The sequence below is a fragment of the Babylonia areolata genome, chromosome 3 (genome assembly GCF_041734735.1).
Source record: "Babylonia areolata isolate BAREFJ2019XMU chromosome 3, ASM4173473v1, whole genome shotgun sequence".
Lineage (NCBI taxonomy): Eukaryota > Metazoa > Mollusca > Gastropoda > Neogastropoda > Buccinidae > Babylonia > Babylonia areolata.
This window is the reverse complement of record NC_134878.1, coordinates 40,047,628-40,066,545: the sequence shown is the minus strand read 5'-3', so window position 1 is coordinate 40,066,545 and position 18,918 is coordinate 40,047,628. Positions and strand designations below refer to the sequence as shown.

The window sequence follows — 18,918 nt, the reverse complement described above, 5'->3', positions numbered from 1 at the left end:
GGTCCAGCAGTCGGCACCACACATGGCTCTCATCACTCTTGACGTCCAGCCTGTCCCTCTTCCTGGTGATGACTTTGTCTATAAGATGCCAGTGCCTCAAATGAGGCTGCATCCATGACGTCTTCTTATGGGTTGGTAGGTGGGACAGGGTGTTGGTGATGACAAGGTCATGTGTGGCACATGTCTTGAGGAGCAGAATGCCTTTGCTGTTACACTTGCCAGTGCCATGTCTTCCACTGATCCCTTCTCAGGTTTGCTAGTCTGTCCCTACTCTAGCATTGAAGTCCCTGAGAACAGTGAGCTTCTCTGACTGTGGGACTGCTGAAATGAGGGCATCGAGTTCCTCATAGAACTTGTCTTGGTCACGGTGGGGGCATAGGCACTAATTAGCGTTGAACTCGTCTTGTTTTAAAGTGGGAGCCGAAGTGTCATCAGGTGGTCTTTGATACCCTCTGCAAGCTTGGTGACTTTACAGGCGAGGTGAGGTGAGATAAATCCCACGCCTGCTTCTCATTGTTCAGTGCTGCTGCGACCATTCCAGAAGAAAATGTATCCACCACCTTGTTCTGTAAGCTAGCCCTTGTCTGCTGGGTACATTTTGCTGAGAGCTGCTATATCCACATTGTAGAGAGCTAGCTCTTTGGTAACCAGTGCAGTTCTCTCGGGTCTGTCTGCCTTCATGTTATCCAGCCAAGTCCTCACGTTCCATGTGCGAAGGTTGAGCACCATCACTTCTTTTTTATTTGTCGACCACTATGAGGGATCCCCACCAGCGGCAGTAAGCTGGCCAGGGAGAAGTGAAGCAGGCTGTGTTTGAGCACCTTTTCTAGCCCGTCTTCACGGAGGTGAGCAGAGCAATCCTAAAGAGAGCTGCTCAGACACCTGGAGGGCTGCCAAACGCCACTGCTGCTTTGGTCCAGTAGAGTAGAGAGTGACCCTATCCCCTGGGCTGCCTGTGTAGGTTTTTGACGACAGTTTCCAGTGTGCCTGCACTTGCTGCTTCGCCACTCCCCCATTGCCACAGGACGTGAGGTGTTGTATGTTGCAGTTTGAAGTCATGACTTGCACTTGACTTGGATCCTGACAGCATGGGGAAAAGTAAAGTATTCCACCATTATCAATGGATTTCGTAAGGTTGGACTGTGTACTGCAACAGATGACAGTGCAAGCAACAAACAAGCAGCGACTTCCACCTTGCATTCATGTTCATCAAGTGAAAGCAAGGCTGAAGTCAGTGACAAGATGGCGGAGAAGCTGTGCTGGTTCTCTTCAACTCGGACACTGAAGACGAAGATTTCAGTGGATTCAGTGAGCAGGACAACCTTGAATAAATGTGACTATCCCTAAATTATGGATCTTATTTTCGTTATTTATTTTTTTGTGGCAGCAGTATTTTCAATTGCTTTTCTTTGTGTTGTTTCCGTTTGTGTTCATTTCATAACTGACAGTATTGACAGCTTTTCCATATTATCTGTATGTGTTCCAGTACCAGTAATAACTGCGGCTTATAAGCCAGTGCGGCTTATGTGTGTTTGAAGTTGTTGTGTTTTTTTTAATTTAGTGGGTGTGGCTTATATACCAGTGCGCTCAATAGGCGAACTTTACAGTACATGAACTGTTGTGTGTAAGTGTAAGAGCAAAGGATACAGACCTGAGTTGGATTGATGGTGTGTGACAGAAGCAATTTACAGTCTGCATCTCACTTTTTCCTTCCCAGATGCCAGTGCTAAAGGCATCCAGACCTCGGACAACTATGTTGGATGCATACGCAACCTACGACTGAACGACCAGCCTCAGGCTCTGTCCAGTGGTCAGGTGACTGGTGACATTCAGCTGGATTCCTGCCCTGTGAACTAGACACTGCCAATGTCACTTACACACCCTGTATATGACTTTCATACAAGGCTTGACTTTCAATAACAGCTACAGTGTTTATGATCACAATGACCCTCTGATGATTATGACTGCTCATAATCTCATGATGTATACATTGATGATTTTATAAGCAACTTTCAAAGTGTGATTTTGACTAATTTTATAGCTGTTGATTTTTAAATCAAATTAATTATGTAAAATTTTAAGATTACTGTTTGTGATCAGTTAAGTTGGTTCATTTTGTATACAGCATTTGATTTAGGTAGAAGTAAATGGATGGAGCTATTGCAAAAGAGGAAAAGAACCAAGAGAAAACTTGTAGAAAATGTTTTAATGTTGGTGGTTATGTAGGTTTACTGATATTCGGGTGGGAATGTATGCATTTTTTTAATTCAGGGCAAAGAATCATTATTGCTCAATACTTTTACTCTTGATTTTTCCAAATGTTGTCTTGTCTTTTTGGCTAAAAGCATTTTGCTCAAGCCTGATGAGAAGTCATAAGAAGCATGAAGAATATATCAAGGTGATTGTGATACATGTTGAAATGGTCACAGATAGCAGAACCATAGGAATTGTGTTTGTTTCCTCCATTGCTGAGAAATGAGATTCAATGTTATAATGGTGATGAAACAGCACTAACATGCTTTTTGTCCCCATTTTATAACATGTTACACTGTTTTATTTGCTGAGAAATATCACGCTTTTTGTACAATGGAACATGACTGCTGCAATGGCTTCTATGGTATTGATGATTATCTTCTTTTTGCCTGAAATGCAATTCATCATTACAAGTATCTCTCAGTCAAGACAGTCTTGTCAAAAATATTTATTTTGGAGCAAATAGTGAGATGAAATCTGTATCATATAATGTAGGACACATAGAGGAGAAAGCCCAGGTACTAAAAATATTATAATTATGGAACATTTTCATGGGTATACATCAGTGGAACCTATCACACAGTTTGTATTGGTTTTAAAACTTTTTTTTTAATGTCACCAAGCATGTTTTCAAAGTTGGAAAGAAAACACATTAAGGGGACTGTAAACTGTTGTCACAAGTATTAAATATCTGGATGATTAGCTTCATCTGTGTTTTAACTTCTTTTTTTTCTTTTTTTCTTTTTATTGCTGCTGCTGTTTTTGTAAGGATCAATTGTATGTCTGTTCTATTACCATTTATTATGTCTCTATTGAGATAATCACATGGAAGTAACCCTTTGTTCTATTTTTCCTTCTTCCATTTAGTATGTTTTTTTAGTAATTAGTCATGATTTAACAGACAGCCATTATCTTCCGAGGATGATATTACTCAGCACATTTTAAAACAAAGTGTAAACCAATATCCATTTATGTATTCACTTATCTATCATTTATTTGTTTACATCACTCATTTGGTTTACATATTAAATTTTGTTCACTTAGCCATTTATTTGTTATTTTTATTATCTTTGGCATTTTTATATTTGTTCTTTTTGTTATAATTCTATTTGAGCATGTTGTTTTTTTTAATATGTGTTTTCATTATAATTGATGTTGTCAGTCTTTGTTTCATATTAGACTGTAAACAGTATTGCATATCTGAGACATCACAGACTTATGTATTCAGTGCTCTGAAATATTTCGGTTTTCTGACGCCCATTGTTAGAGCTATGTTCTAGGTGGATGTCAGTTTTAATCTCATGCTTATTCTTGTCAGTTTGTTTCTCTTCCACCACTGAGCCATTCTGTCTTTAGAGTTTAAAAAATGACAGAAAAAAGACTGATTTTGCTGAACATATATACAAAATTCAGCAACGACCAGAAATGCTTTACTCTTTTTAATTCAGATCTGATAAGTGCAGTCTATTCTTATACACCATTGTATATTGACCACAAAGAATATAGAAACAAAGTTCTTTTCATCAACATAGTCTGAACATAGAATGCAATGGCATCTGTTTCTTTGCAGGAATTCGAAATATTTCTTCCAGTTCTAATAGCGAATTGTATTGATGTATTTTGTGTTCTAGAAGTTTCATTGTCCAAGCTCAGCTCCTTTGTAACAATGTGACATATTTTGTTGTTGATAAATAATGGAGTAGCTTTCCATGTCCTGCTGCAGGTATGGTTAACTTGTTACCCAGAAATATAAGAGAAAACATACTTTGTAGTACACAGCTCAGTCTTCGCTGTTGCAGTAAATGTAGTTTTTAGTCATTCTTGGGTATGTACAAATTTGGTGATGTTCTCAGATATGTCCGCAATATGTCCAACAATATTCCTCTGCCAGCTGCTCCTCTCAGATCCAATTTTTTTAACCAGTGTTTGGTGTTCTGGAAATGTTGCTGCCATGAGAAAACTTTGCTTAAACCTCACTGAATAAGGGTGTTGAGTTACCAGATGTGATCTCATAAATCACTTTAAATTGTCACTAATTATTTACCAACAAAGTGACATAATTAAGATTTCCCTTGAAGGACATGAATGCTTGTTGTGGTCAGCTGATATATACATTTTCTTCAAAAATGAGAACTACTAAAATTGTATAAAGAGGAAAGATCCAAGCCAGTAATGAAAAGTGGTGCCAAAAGAACATATCCATCTGTAGCTATTCATCCTAATAATAATATCTCAAACTGAAAAGGAAGGTCCATGTCATATGAAAGATAATCAAAATGGTTCTATATAATAAAAAAAATAATAATAATAACACACAAAAATCCCTCCAGGCCCAAAAAGGTTAGCTTATTTGGCTGTAGATACCCATTTTAGGCAATTAACTCAAAGAAAGAACATTAAATTTTAACTGATGATACTGAGGGGAAAAAAATCTGGCCACTTCACAGGCAAGAACATTTCCAGACACCTCCAAAAATGATTTCTTTTACCACCTAAAAAAATGTTAATCACCCCAGAAATAAGATGGTTCAGGCATCTCCTCAGACATTTGCACACATCAGCATTTAATGTGGATTTACTGTGCACTGAATCCTGTCATTCTTACTGAAAGTGAACAAACTTACGTTTCTCATGGTTTTGTTCACTCTCAGTCACAGTTACCAACATATATGTTCACGACTTGTGAAACTGCATTAGCATTATAAACTGTGCATTTTGTGCAATTTTCATCATTGCATGATACTTCCCTTAGACAGTTTTTTCAAACTACACAAAGTAAAAATGCTTGTGAAGATAATTTTCCAACATATTTCCAACAAAAGCAGGTATGAAAACTCACCTCCAATTTCCTTGTAATTCAGGGATAGCAACCATTTACTGCAGAAAAGAACTGATATTTCACAAAGGAAAAAAAAAAAGCTGCTGTTGCATGCATACTGAAGTCCAGGTGATTCCTTCATTGTCTTATTTCTGACACTGCCTCTCCTTTCCCCTTGTTTTCATGTTTTTGTACACTGTTGAGCATCATATCCAAAGTTAACTTCAGTGGACTATGGCTTTACACAATTTTCTGCGACCTTGAAAGTAACATATATTGGTAGCTGGATGTACATAAGACAGCTCCTGCTCCCTCTGTCAGTGCCTCACCCCCACTCTCACTCACATAAACACTTTTTAAAATTATCTATGTTAGTACCACAATGGAAGTCATGACTGTTTATGGTCCATATTTAACCCCTAGGCTGCCTATATGATGAGATAACTCGTCATCACAAGCATGTACGCTTCGCTGCCACAATGACGAGATATTGTCATCGAAATATTCTGACTATTCCCTGGTTTGCATTCAGTTCATTGACAAAAATGCTGGTCGCTTTAGCTTGGGGAATCTTTCTAGATTCTATTCATAGCTAGAAACCCCATATACGTCATGAGGCAGTCCTTTATTTGAACGTTTTGGTTGGGTTACTGTCAAAGTGTTTTGCCTGGCTCCTTCCTCACTCGCTCAACAAAATGTTGGACTGATGCCATGCTCAAGACATGCGATCGTGGCAAACTAAATCAACCAAGATTGCTTTCTTTAGCTGATGCTCAGAAAGAATCGAAGTGTAAATTCGAAGGAGAAGACAGTGATGAACATTTATAGGATGATTTGATAGAAAATAAAGGGAGCAATCAAGAGAGTGGCCAAGATACAGCTATCAGTGAGTGATGCCAGCTGCACAGCTTTAGCAGACTACACAAACTAACCAAATTATTAGCAGGACACAGTGTGAGCGATTTTCTTGGCACTCAGCCAATGCGGTCTGATGAGAACTGGATAAAGTGATCATGTGAGAGAGGTGAAGAGGAGGGAGTGGAGACTGAGGGGGCGTGGCCTCACATCCACATTACCACTTGGAGAAGTCACAATGCATTGTCTATCTCTTATTATTTTTTTTTATTTTTATTGTGGTTGTTCAAGTATGATTTTGTGTGTGCAGATATCCATTTGTCCAGAAAATATATATCTTAGTGCAAATCACCTGACTGATGTTTGTAATGAACAAGTTGAAAATGTGACAAAAAACAAAACACTCATTTCAAAACAACAGCATGTCACTAAAAATATATAAAATGGGACAACATTATGTGTATTGTGTTCTTTATTCATTTACCTTTCGGAAAATATATACTTTTATGGGTCTTTATCAAATAACAAATAGCACAGAATTTTTTTGAAAATTTATACCCGTTTTTTGTGGAAAAAACCCTGGCAAATATATTTCACTTAAATCTTATTTTCCTGGCAGCGAAAGGGTTAAGAAAGATATGTTGTTGTTTTTTCCTGCAGTGCCCTGAAGGCTCTATATACAGCATTCATGTGTGTGTATATTTTAGATGCTCGGGAGGGGCAGGGGGGTATTACAAGCTCCAACATCATCACTGTGCCGGTGCAGTTTGTTCTTATATTTATTAAGGAAAATGTTTAATACAGTTTTATCGGTTTTGAGATCACTTTGGTGGACAGTGTACTAAAATGTTGAAACAAGACTGACTTGTGTCTTTGAATACTTGTGTACTAGTATGATGGATGAAAGTGCTTCTTTACAGTTGTGAGGTGTGATTGTGTTTGTTTACAGTTATGATGAGTGAGAGTTATTCTTTACAGTTGTGAGGTGTGTGTGTGGGATTACACCTGTGAGATGTGCATATTTTGTGTAAAGTAGAACATAAATTCAAACATATGGATCAAAACATGTATGACAGCTGAATCAAGTCCATAAGCTTATTGTGGTTAAAAAGCACACTCCACCTTGAGAAAACAACACAAATTCACAAATAACATATTGTATGGATAAAAGAAAATTTCCAAGAATATTGAATAAAAGAAGTAAATAATGGGTAAGTGCCATGCCTGATGCTCAGGACAGTTGTTCAGGAACAGGATTTCTGGATACAAATTCCTGTCTCTTGAAATGTGTGTTGGCATAAATGCCGCTCTCATCTTGCCAGGTGTTGCGTCCTGGCCGCCTGTAGTCAGCTGTGTCAGTGAATTGTGAGTGGCATTTGCGGTAAGCTGCTGACTTGTCCTCAAATTCAGGTGGCTGTTCCTGTGAACAGACATTTCATTACACACACTGCACATGGACCCACTGATGCAGGCTCAGGCAGGGGTCTGATTCTTGTCCTGTGCAAAATATTACTCAGCCAGACTCTGCATCAGTGGATCACATTAATCCTGTGCAAAATATTACTCTGCCAGAGTCTGCATCAGTGGATCACATTAATATGTTTTTACAAGTGCTAACCCTCCAATGTTTATGATGCCAACCTCTGCACTTTTCCCTTTCACACATACATTTAGGCACCTTTCAATTATACACTATGGCACACAAGCACACATTCTCACACCTGCCCACTCTTGCTCAAATACACTGTGCCTGCAAGAATGCAAACAAATGGAGTACTGGTACAGGTTTTTCTAAGAATGTATGTGTGTGTGTGTGTGAATGATGTGCTAATGCTGGTTTGTGTGACGACAATAGTGTTTTTGATATGCCAATGTTGGTACATCAATTTTAATATTAACTGAACCTTAACAAGGCTTCACACACACACACACACACACACACAGAGTCAATGAACAAAATAAAACAAAGGTGTGTGTGCATATGCGTGTGCATGTGTTTGTGTGTTGATGTGCTCATGCTGGTGAGTGTGTTTGTTGATGATGCACTCATACTGATGTGATTGTTACACTCCTCGTCATTTTCACATGACAGAGATGTCAGAGACTCACAGGTGCTGGTTCATAAGGAAACGGAGGCTTGAAATCAGCATTGTGTGTGGTTTCCAGGTAGAACTTATTGTATTCAGGGTGGTGGTGTGGAAGCACAGACCCATAGCCTCCTTTTGGGTCCCCGGTGTCCCTGTATAAAGTGCCATGCTGTGCAGTTAAGAAAGGGAACACAGATTGTGGCTGGAATTAAATCCCAGTCCACCAATATCTTTCTGACAAATGAATGAGAAAATTTTGACATTGTTGCTTACTGTTCAGCAGACTGCACAGGGCCATACCAGTACTGCCCAACAATTCAGCTCCATTAAACACAAAACTGTCACTTCTGTAAAGAAAACCACAGTTCATGACTTATTTAATCATTAAGCTCCTTAATCTCTTGAATGTTGATACCTGGTGAAAAGAGATTGGCAAGGCATGACTTTTAAGTGCAGTTACTATATTTTGCGCACTCTTAAGTGTTGATTTTGCTGAACAAAAGTAATGCCGTCCTAAAAGGAAGAAGTCCATATAAATAATGCTGACTGACACCCAAACCTTTAAGCTCAGCCAGTCTCAAGTGACAGCCCTTTAGTGACAAGCATACATGTCAGCAGCAGTCAAAGGGTTAAGGCAAATAAGACAAGGCAGTGCTGAGGATGTCAGCCCTTCTGATTATCATCCCCAGATTACAAACAATTCTGTTTATTAAAGAATCAGAAATACTTAAGAGCTGCACAAAAATTATAGAAAAGGCAATGTCAGCAAATATCACTGCAGAATGAACAGCTAGACTAGGCATGAAAGGCTGAAAATAAGGAAGAATAAAGGCAGAAACAAAGAGAGCAATAGAAAGCAGAAAATTTCTTGCACAGATTTTCCAAAAGCAGGGGGGACACTTTTTATACAGAAAGACCCCTGGCATCCCAGCAAAATCCTGTAGCCAAAGACTTAGTTCTTGTTCAATGAAGCAGTGCCAAATTGCTTGGTCAAGACAGAATTTCTTTCATGATACTAAAATATTGATTGCAAATACTCTTTTCGTCACACACACACACACATATTTGTGTGTGTATGTGTGTGTATAAGGATGAAGATTGTTTCTTAGCTGATATTTACAATGAAAGGACACACACACACACACACTTTTTTTTTCTTTCTTTCTCTCTTCTTTTCTTTTCTTTTTTTTCTTTTCTTTCTTTTTTTTTCTAAACAAATCTCTGCATACCTGTCAACATGGATGTGTTCGATGGTGTCCATGGTGACCATCGGTTTCTGGCTGTCCTGCTCACTGTACAAGGGCTTCAGAAAAACCTGCTTAGACTGCTCCTGGTAGGTCGTCTCTGGCAATGACTGCAATATAGTCACTGATTGTTGTTCAATACGCTTCCTCCTTTACTCTTAGTCCCTACAAACACTGATTCATCAAAGCTTGTGACACTTCATAAATACTCCTCATACACACACACATGCAAGAATGCATGCACACACACACACATACAGAGAAAATTTCTCATTTCTATCTCCTGAAATCATGGACCGAACAGCCTGGTTGCATGTAAGTCAGTTTTGAAATATGCTGTCTGCTTTCTGTGTGTCATCTTTGAAAAAGAAAATAAACATTGGCAGTCTCCAGCAAAACGTTCAACATTTCTTTTCTTGTGAAAAAATACTAAGTGTTTCAGGATAAGAGCTAATGACCATTATGCTGAAAGTTTAAATCCTGTTTTAATGTCTGATTTTGTCATTGCCACAACCTTGGAAATAGGTTATGTGGTATTCTGCTCTCTTCTCTCAAAAATGTGATGAGCATTGAATCCTTAAAAAAAAAAAATAATAATAATAATAATAATGATCGCAATAACAACAATAATAATTTGATTTATAAAGGACCTTTCCACGTAATACATGCTCAATTGTGCTGTACAATGTATAAACCAGTGTTTAAAACATGCATTTAAAAATTAAAAACTTGCATGCATAACCCTTTACAGGCAGCCAACCTAACACTCAGGCACAAATTCATGTTATCACATACACACACACACACACACACACACACACACACACACAATCATCTACGCACACTCTTCATACTTATCACATGAAAATAACTAAAGAATGTAATATCATATCACAATACTAAAAAAAAAAAAAAAAAAAAAAAAGACAATACATACAACAACTCCTGATATCACAATACATAAAAACTAAATCACAATACTGAAAATCCACTTCCAGCTCAAAACACCAGTCACATACATCACAATACAATAAAATTCTCCATTTTAAAGTACAAAATTTAAAAGCAGTCACACAACACATCATCATACACAGAAAAAAGAAATAAGCACTCCTCTGTATGCATCATGCTAGGTGAAGCGAAGTGTGTCTTTAAATTAAATTTTTTTAAAGTTGAAAAACACAGTATTTTTCAGAAGGAAAGAGGTAGGGAGTTCCCGTCAGTGGGGTCAAAGACAGAGAAAGATTTTTAGCCAAAGGTCGAAAGGGAGAACCAAGGAATTGTCGGCAGAGAGGTGTCAACTGAGCGCAGCGACCTAGAAGGATGCTATAGATGGAGAAGATCTGAAAGTTACAGTGACATGCTGTTGTGAAGCAGAGACAAGCTACTTTGTACTGAATTCTTGCTTTAAGTTTAAAAGGATGCCAGTGAAGTGTTTTGAGCAGTGATGTTGCACTCTTATGCCTGGGTTTATGGAGAATGAGTCAGGCTGTATGATTCCGAATCCTTGTTCTTTTCATTATTACATTATCCCATGTAAAAATCTGATTGCTGAGGAAGAAAAAAATTCTATAATACACTTCAAGTTTGCAAATGTTGGTATTGAGCATTTTCACTTGAGCTTGTGTGTACACATTCGCATGTGCACGAACACACAAAGATACACATTCACCACACACAAATACACACATTCTCTCTCTCTCTCTCTCTCAAGCCCAGAGTATATAGTACAGTACTGTGTTGAGATTTGGGGGTTGGAAAATGGATATGAGATAGAAAAACTATATTTGTTTGCTATGAAAAGTTTTTGCAGGTTGACAGAATGCCAAATGACTTGGTTTATGGTGAACTTGGTAGTATCTGATTTAATTCATATGTAAAATGCATCAGGTATTGGTTAAAACTGGTTGAAATGTATGAATGCAGATTTGCTGTTGATGAAGCTTATAAAATGTTATTTGATTTAGATGCCAGGGGAAGTGTAACATGGGTAACCAGCATCCGAAAATGTTCATGCAGTGTATGGTGGCTTAATCAAGGGGTTGGATGTGTTCATGATTTTGTTGTTGTTGTTGTTGTTGTTGTTGTTGCTGCCCTATCATCTGCACCGTTTCAGTGGCATTACTCCCACACCAGTCATTTAGATTTACCCATACACAGCCACACCCGGGTTCGTCCATCACAGTTCCAGCATCAGCAGTCCACAGTGAACCATCGATGTTAGGTCGCCAGGAGGCCACACACCAAAGAGACCCTGCACTGCTGCTGAGTCACTTCGGTGGTGTTCAGTGGTGCCTGTTCTGATTTAACATACTTAGGACACCACCTACTAAGCCCCCAACTAATGATAATAATGGCTTAGTCATGGAACCAGACTGAGTGAACATTCCTCCCAGAGTGGAGACAGCCACCACGTCCCTCAAACAACAGCCCCCCATGAATATGCCAACACTGAAGACATTGACTGGACTCACCCCAAGCACAGAAGTGTAGGGGCATCGGAAATGAGGTCACCATGAGAGCAAGGCATGAAAGGCCAGAGACTTTGGGAATGTTTTGTTTATACTGATGATGATGAAGGAGGAGGAGGACGATGATGACGATGTTGCTATGGAGGTCCATTTTGGTTTGGGACTGTGTGACAAGGCTGTACTCTACGCTTCCTGTCATAATGATATCCCGACATTAACCAGGCCAGAGACACTTGCAGTGTTGGTCACGTAATTAGAGTAACACACCCAAAGACGCATCCTTGAAGTGGATGACACTCGACTGTGTGGTCCGAGTCTCCCCATTTAAGCCCACAGCACACTCAACTCTGGGTAGGAGCCAGCCACAGGCCGAAAAACCCATCTCCGCTGGGATTTGAACCCACGTCCTCCCAGCCGTCAGTCCGTGACACTAACCACTTCGCCATGGCAGCTGGTGTGTGTTCATGATTTTCTTGTTTGTTTAAACAGCGTATGGTTGACTGTAAATGGCAGGAGTGGAACTACCATGTACAAAATAGTGAAAGATTTTATTTGTTCAGGCCATGTAAAATGAATTTAAACAGAACCATATTTAGTAATGAATATTAACCGAGTCATTAGATGTTCTTTAACAAGGTTTCTTTTTAGAGTACCTGATATCAATGTGCACAGTAAAAGATACAAGACCAGCACTGAAAACAATATGGTGTGTCTATTATGTAGATCTGCAAAAGAAGATGAAGTCCATTTGTATTATGATGTCCTGTATTAGATGAAACAGAGATATATTCCATTGAGATACTGTAGCAGACCAAGTAATTTTCTGTCTTCTACAAATGATAACATTATTTCAAATCTTGCCATATTCAATTACAAGTCATTAAAAAGATGTAGTTTCATGATTGGTTAAACAGAACACAGTTTTGTTTTGTGTATGTGTGCAGTAAAATTATATTGTTAGGTACATTTATTCACACAAAACATGTAATCACCCCTTCAAATGGCCTTCTTGAATAAACTACAGTTCCCTCTCTCTCTCTCTTCTCTCAATCACTCACTCACTCCCCTCCCCCCAACCACCCCCCTCCCCCTCCACACACACATACACAGAGGTTTACCAGCTTTTGTCATCCAATGATCTAGACAGATTAAGAATGGATCTACATCAGTGGGGAAGAAGACAAGCATAAGCATGGAGTAGGCTTCTTAGAACACAAGAATGTTGTGGGCACAGTCCTGGGATGCCGACCCATTTCAAGCAGGCTAATTGTCATCCGCCTGAAAGCAACTCCTTTCAACATGAAAAAAAGAATATCATCGTCACTCAGTGGGACTAAAATGCAAAAATAGGAGAGGATGCCCATACCAACATGAAGAACACTTGTAGGCAGTTTTTCAACATCAAAACCAATGAGAGAGGTTCAGGACTCCTGGAATTTACCAGCAGCAACGACTTAGTGCTTGCAAACACTTTTGACTCTCACAAAGCATCACGACGAATGACCTTGCACAGTCCCAGAGGTGAACATCTCAATCAGATAGACTTCATTCTAGTCCAAATACGTTTCAGATCTAGTGTAAATGTCACCCAGACTAGAACTTTACCAGGAGCAGATGTTGGCAGTGACCATGACTTGGACATGATGTCCTTTCACCTTCGTCTCAGGAAGGTGTGTACGTCAAAATTAACGAGACTCAAGTTTGACCTTGACAAGCTGAAATACCCTGAGGTGGCAAAAGCTTTTAAGGCAACCACAGGAGGAACATCTGCACTACTTCTCATCCTCGGTGCAGAAGAGGTAGATGTGAACACCATGATGTCTGCCTTCAGAACAGCATTGACAGAAGTGGTCATTGACATCCTCGGCAAGCAACGACCCAAGAAGAAGCCATGGGTCACTGATGAGCTGCTAGAACTTTGCAACAAGAGACGTGAACTGAAGAAAAAGAACAAGGAACCCGAAGGAGCAGCAAAGTACAGGAAAATTAACAAAGCCATTGAGAAAGGCATGAGGATTACCAAACAAGTCTGGATTGAAGAGAGATGTCAGGAAATAGAGACTGACCTGAACAAAAGCAACAGCAAGAGGGTGTACCAGACAGTAAAACTAAAACAACTTACAACTGTCAAAGAATCCAAGGTCTCCACTAATCAAAGCAAGGATGGAAAATGTCTCAGTGTCTCTTATTTATCACACTCCCAAAGAATGGAAACTCCTATTGTGCCAAAACTGCCATACAATAAGCCTTATCAGCCACCCTAGCAAGGTACTACTGAAAGTCATCTTGAACAGACTGAAAGCAAAAGCTGAAGAAATCATCTCTGAAGACCAAGCAGGCTTCTGAACTGGACACAGCACCACAGAACAGATTTTCAATCTGAGAATAATATGCAAGAAATATCTTCAACACCAGCAACCTCTATACCATGTCTTCATAGATTTCTGGAAAGCATTTGATACAGTGTGGCATGAGGCTTTTTGGGCGACTATGAGAAAATATAACACCAGCACCAACATCAATTACCATCCAAGTTATTCAACAACTATACGAGAAGGCAACCACTGCAGTCCTCCACAACGGATCCAACGGAAACTTGTTCAGGACAACAGTTGGGAGTCAGATAGGGTTGTCTTTTATCCCTAAACTGTTCAACATATTCCTGGAATATATCATGTCAGATGCACTGAAAGACCATGAGGGCACCATCACCATTGGAGGCAGAACTGTTACAAATCTTTGGTTCACCAGTTACATTGATGCTTGGCAGGAAATGATACTGAACTCTCCAACCTGGTAGAAAGACTTGACATTACCTCCAAGACATACGGAATGGAAATCAGTGCAGCAAAGACAAAGACCATGATGAATAACACCAACGGCATTAGCAGTGATACCCAAGTCAACGGGCAGTCTTTAGAATCTATATCTAGGTTCAAATACCTGGGTGCAACTGTCACAGATGAAGGCTCCAAACCAAATGTCATGTCCAGGATAGTGCAGACTACAGCAGCGCTCACTCGACTGAAGCCCAATTGCAGAGACAAAAACATCAGATCAAAAGCGAAACTTACACGCTCACTGGTTCAATCAATGTTTCACTATGTTTGCAAAATGTGGACTCTCACTGCCAACCTCCAGAAGTAGATCCAAGCCATGGAAATGAAATGCTTCCAAAAGCTACAAGACATCTCCTACACTAAGCATGTTACGAACACTGAGGTCGGACAGAAGATCACCCAAGCCATTGGACCCCAAGAAGACCTTCTAACCATCATCATGAGGAGGAAGCTCAAATGGTACTGACATGTCATAAGATCTGACAGGCTCTCAAAGACCATTCTGCAGGGCACAGTACCAAGGCAGTAGTAAGCGAGGGAGGCAAAAGAAAATGTGTCAGGGCAACATCAAAGAATGGACAGACCTGAATTTCCAAGATTTACATAGGGCTGCAAGAGACCGGAACCGATGAGAGAACTGGTCTGGAAATTATCTATGGTGCCCTAACGACCCTCCACTGGGTTATGGCTTCGGTGAAGGTGACTAATGGAACTGGCAAATACAGTAGTCTGCTTTCACAGATTGGTCCTTCAAAATCTTTTGAACTCAATTTTGTAATTATTTTGCAACATTCAAGTGTGTTTGCTTTTTTTCTTGCTTTTTTTTCTTGCTTTTTTTTTTCCAATTTGTAGAAATATGTGTAAAAGAGGGGGAATTTTGTGCATTAAATTAGTAAAGAGGTGAAAATATGAGAGAGAGACAGACAGACAGAGACAGAGAGAGGCAATGTTTATTTACCCCATCAGTAACATTTCCAACACGGTTATAAGTAGCCTTTGTCAGATCTCGGACAGCATCCTTGCTCAAATCATAGTCTTTGGGCTCTGATTCTTGTGCCTGATGCCTGCGAAAATGGGTTAAACATAGCTGTAGGAACACATTAAACCAAGGTAAGTCTCACCATAATCCTCATGTAATTTATACAAACTTTAGTCTAAATATTTCATCGCTGCTAAACAGATGGAGAAGCAAAAGTTTCTTCTAAACATTTGTATTTGCATTTGTATTTTCTTTTTTATCACAACAGATTTCTCTCTGTGAAATTCGGGCTGCTCTCCCCAGGAAGAGCGTGTCAATATACTACAGCGCCACCCTTTTTTTTTTTTTTTTTTTTTTCCTGCGTGCAGTTTTATTTGTTTTTCCTATCGAAGTGGATTTTTCTACAGAATTTTGCCAGGAACAACACTTTTGTTGCCGTGGGTTCTTTTACGTGCACTAAGTGAATGCTGCACACAGGGCCTCGGTTTATCATCTCATCTGAATGACTAGCATCCAGACCACCACTCAAGGTCTAGTGGAGGGGGAGAAATTATCGACAGCTGAGCCATGATTCGAACCAGCGCGCTCAGATTCTCTCACTTCCTAGGCGGACGCGTTACCTCTAGGCCATCACTCCACTTTATACAAGGCTATACATTTCCAAACACTCCTATACCCATGTGCACAAACATATATAGGTGAGTACAGTGAATTCATTATTCGGATAAAAATGAATGAAACATGCCTTATTTAGAGTTATTTAATGTACCATCAAACCACAATGTGGTTTTCAGTTTCAGTTGTTTCTCAAAGGTGTCACTGTGTTTTTACAAATCCATATATACCACACCACAACTGCTAAACAGATGCCTGACCAGCAGCATAGCCCAACGCCCTTAGTCAGGCCCTGAGTGCACGGACATATATATATTTAATTTGTGTATCTATCAGAGTGGATTTCTTCTGCAGAATTTTGCCAGAGGACAACACTTTTGTTGCCATGAGTTTATTCTACAATGTGCCAAGTTTGTGCTGGACATAGGACCTTGGTTCATTGTCTCATCCAAACGACTAGATGCTTAGTCTGATTTTCCAGTCAGGTTCCATTAGAGACCCATCAGAGACATAATTATTGTCGGTGTTTACAGACCTAGATGCCTCCTACCCAGATCTGATTGCAATGTGCTCAGATGGGAAGACTGGGCACACAGCCAGATAATTAACTTCATGGATGCATCTTTAAGAATGCCAGTCACATTTCTTCATCAAAGCTCCCATATATCTGATGGATACCTAGTACCTTTATAAAAAATTGTTTAAAAATTTTTTTTAAAAGAAGAAGAAGCACAAATAACAGCCCAGCCTCATACTTTCAAAAACCTAAATAGATCAAGAAAGCAGCAGTATTCATCATCCTCATCCATGATCATAAAATAAATAATTACCCTTTATTCTGTGGCCAATCATACAATGATCTTATGGTCATACAGTGCTGGTAGTCACAAGGCAATGTTTGGTTGTCATGAGACCCCACACCAGAGGAGACCCAGAACTGCTGCTGAGTCACTTTGAGGACATTAAACTGATTTGATTGACTGATTAAGAAACCTTAAGAATGTAACCAGTCTAAAAAATGTATTTACATGTTTTTTAGTTCATTTTTTGTGGACTGTTAAAATGTGTTAAAAAATAATATACAGATGCCTATGGAACCTTTTAATCAATTACTGGAAACCTATACCAAGAACAGACGCAGCATTTGTCCGAGGCCGGAAGTGTCTTAAGGTCACGGCCTTGGTTTGTTTGTCTGGTAATTTAAGTTACTAGGAGACTTAACGCTCTGCCTTGCAGTTGCAACGACAGCCTGGCAACCTTGCCAGTTCAGTGTCTCTGATCACGGGGCAATTATTATTATTATCATTATTATTGTTATTATTCATTTTCCTCTTCTGATTTTGTTAATCTGACTGTCATTCCCCATGATAAGGTGAAAATGATATGCATCACCAGTTTTGTTTTGTTCAAGAAAAAATAGATTAATCGTAAAGTCCATTGCTACATTTCTTACACACAGAAAGAAGTGGTTACAAGAAGAAAACTGGAATAAAGCAGATTTTGAAATAACTGAAAACATAAAGAATCAGAGCTAATTCTTTCAAAACTAAAGTTTATAAAAAATGTTCTCTGTTTGATCCAAGTAAAAGCAGCAAATAAATCGGCTTGATCAGTTGATACTCAATTTGATGAAGAAACAAGTAAATTTGAAACAAGAAAAGAAAATTCTCACCAATTAGAATTCAAGATGGCACGAGAGTAGTTCATATGATCTGAACGAAGAAACAGAGAGCCTTTCCGCTCCACAATGTCTGGAATATCGTAACTCATGCTGAGATGTTGATTGCTTTGGGAGCAGACAACACTCAAGACGAGTCACCAACCTGACACCATCCACATTGACAGCGGAAGTAGTCGATTTACGTCGTCATCTGTGTTCGTCCACTAAACGAAAACAAAAAACAGCGAAAGTTTTCGAGCGTATTATTTTAACAAACATACAATTTGCAGTGGAAGAGACTTTGAAAGTTGTTAAAATATGTTTTTATACCACCAGAATGTGCTTCTTCACTTGGAAACAATGGGGGGGCGGGGGGGGGGAGAAAAGAAAGCCATTCCACAGTACCAATGTATTTATACGCTTTCTCTTAGCAACCAATCAAATCAATGATCATGCATTCATATCTATCTTAAACACATAGTAAATAAGTGGCTCGTTGGTCTAGGGGTATGATTCTCGCTTTGGGTGCGAGAGGTCCCGGGTTCGAATCCCGGACGAGCCCCTGACATTGCCTTTTTTTCCTTAACTATGCCCCCCCCCCCTTTTTTTTATTATTATATTTTGCTTCCCTTCTGATCTTTTAATTTTTTTGGTCACCAGTGGAAATGATTTTGTGTTATTTCGTTTCATCAATTTGGCGAAAAACGAACCGCATTTTTCTTCAAACAGATTTTTGACTCACTTTTGTAAACAAAGTGAGTATGTTTTAACCCGGTGTTCGGTTGTCTGTGTGTGTGTGTGTGTGTGTGTCCGTGGTAAACCTTAACATTGCCATTTTCTCTGCAAATACTTTGTCAGTTGACACCAAATTTGCCCGGTAATATAGGAAAAATTCAGTTCTTTTCAGTCATCTTGTTTAAAACAATATTGCACATCTGGGATGGGCATAAAAAAAACAACAGAAAACAAAATTAAGCTAAATTATATGCAAACTGAATTTACTTGGGGGGGGGGGGGGGGGGGGTTGTTGTTGTTGTTGTTTTAAATTCTCCAAACTTGGCATTTGATCGGATATTCGACACAACAACAAGAGCAG

The 18,918-nt window shown here is 39.3% G+C and overlaps 2 protein-coding genes and 1 non-coding gene across 3 annotated transcripts in view; 2 read left to right on the top strand and 1 right to left on the bottom strand.

The window, feature by feature from the left end:
• The window catches only part of LOC143279982 (laminin subunit alpha-like), a 305,618-nt gene extending 298,832 nt beyond the window's left edge, over positions 1-6,786 (top strand). The window contains exon 74 of the mRNA XM_076584380.1: positions 1,718-6,786. Coding sequence (XP_076440495.1) covers positions 1,718-1,857 — 140 coding nt within the window. The 3' untranslated portion in view covers positions 1,858-6,786. The remainder of the gene's footprint in view (positions 1-1,717) is intronic.
• LOC143279983 (cilia- and flagella-associated protein 95-like) lies at positions 4,710-18,020 on the bottom strand. Its single transcript, XM_076584382.1, has 5 exons — positions 17,835-18,020; positions 15,527-15,632; positions 9,243-9,367; positions 8,036-8,165; positions 4,710-7,346 (listed from the first exon to the last, which is right to left on the bottom strand). Exons 1-5 carry the CDS (start codon positions 17,930-17,932, stop codon positions 7,158-7,160), a joined length of 648 nt encoding a protein of 215 aa, XP_076440497.1. The 5' UTR covers positions 17,933-18,020; the 3' UTR covers positions 4,710-7,157.
• A 292-nt stretch (positions 18,021-18,312) lies between these two features.
• On the top strand, positions 18,313-18,384 carry Trnap-ugg (transfer RNA proline (anticodon UGG)). The gene has a single exon. It is a non-coding gene; the product is annotated as a tRNA-Pro (tRNA).
• Positions 18,385-18,918: the final 534 nt, after the last annotated feature.